Source organism: Cebus imitator, unplaced genomic scaffold, assembly GCF_001604975.1.
Source record: "Cebus imitator isolate Cc_AM_T3 unplaced genomic scaffold, Cebus_imitator-1.0 Scaffold118, whole genome shotgun sequence".
Classification (NCBI taxonomy): Eukaryota; Metazoa; Chordata; class Mammalia; order Primates; family Cebidae; genus Cebus; species Cebus imitator.
Window position 1 is genome coordinate 2,788,712 of NW_016107433.1, and position 1,569 is coordinate 2,790,280.

General features: G+C 42.6%; 1 protein-coding gene across 1 annotated transcript in view; it reads right to left on the bottom strand.

Moving 5' to 3' along the window:
• Positions 1–123: 123 nt before the first annotated feature.
• TERF2 (telomeric repeat binding factor 2) overlaps positions 124–1,569 on the bottom strand; it is a 37,517-nt gene continuing 36,071 nt past the window's right edge. The window contains exon 9 of the mRNA XM_017539226.2: positions 124–1,083. Within this exon, the coding sequence (XP_017394715.1) occupies positions 868–1,083 (216 nt within the window). The 3' untranslated portion in view covers positions 124–867. The remainder of the gene's footprint in view (positions 1,084–1,569) is intronic.

The window sequence follows — 1,569 nt, forward strand, 5'->3', positions numbered from 1 at the left end:
AGACAGCAAGCACAACACAGTACAAAAGGAGAAGGGAATGTTGAATTCCAGTGCAAGACACAAACACAGCACAATTAGGGAATCAAGAGGAAGCAATCATTTCACAAATAATGAAATTAGGCATTTATATTCAATCAGGATTTTTTTTTTAAGCTTTAAAAGTCCAGCATAAGGAAAGGAATTGGGAAAAGAAGCAGGGGAGAGGGGGTGGGGGAACTAAGCTTATCTACAATCACCATTTTACCAAAAAACACACTGGTTCAACCACATGAGAAGTGGAGGATAAACCTGCCTACATAGCCCAACAGATATTGAGAGCAAATGCCAAGACAGTCAGGTCTAGGGTTGATGTCACAACTGGCTAAAGAGTTTTTACAGGGAAACTTATTCCACAAGGACTGGTCTCTCATCAACCTGGGTTCATAACAGACTAAGTTCCTTTGCATTTGCAGCAGAAGGCCAGAACTTTACGTGGAACAAGTTTACTCCAAATAATGCTCACACTGCTGGTTTTAACCAGTCATGGACTCACAAGTGGCTCCTAATAGACTTCACCATTTCTAGGAGAAGGTTCTACAGATTACCAGGGATTTAAATTTAAGCAAACCACTAAAAAAGGGAAACACTAATGATATTCTGGCACTGCACAAGCTGTATGCCTGTCATCTCTGCCAAGGACATGGGTGGACTTGGCTCTGTTTCTTAGCTCCATGATCTCCAACAGTGATGAAGTGGAACTGGGACCTCCCCCATGTCGAAGGAGGTTACCCAAAATTCTCATCCCAGCTTCTGAAATAAACAGCAGACTATCAGGGGCTATTATTAGGAACCATGCTCCTGTGAATTCTGTGGAAATGAAAGCCTGTTTCAGTTCATGCCAAGTCTTTTCATGGTCCGCCAGCGATCCTTAATCATCACAGCTGTTCGGTTAACAAATGGGTAATTTTTAGAAATGGCAGCCCAGTTTCCTTCCCCATATTTCTGCACTCCAGCCTTGACCCACTCGCTTTCTTCTACAGTCCACTTCTGCAAAAGAAAACCAAAAGATTTATCACAACCTTTCCTCTCCACTTCCTTACATTTTCCCCAATGTAGTTATAAGGTAAACTCAAGAATCCCAAAAGAATCATCTGAACCTGAAAGCACGGCTTATTTTTTTAAAACTTGGAATTGACAGTTTATGAGCCCTGTGAATCTGGACACGGAGAAATTCTTTTGATCCTCAAGTAACCATCACTTCTGCACTTCAAACTGCAAACATATCTACGTCGTTCATGGTCCAAAAAATGTGTCCTCTGTCCTCCTGTGCTTTTCTTCCAGAGGATAACTATTACTTTAACTTAGTTTGGATTATCTAAAACTCTCAAAAAAAAAAAACAAAAACAGCCGGGCGCGGTGGCTCAAGCCTGTAATCCCAACACTTTGGGAGGCCGAGGCGGGTGGATCACGAGGTTAAGAGATCGAGACCATCCTGGTCAACATGGTGAAACCCCGTCTCTACTAAAAATACAAAAAATTAGCTGGGCATGGTGGCGCGTGCCTGTAATCCCAGCTACTCAGGAGGCTGAG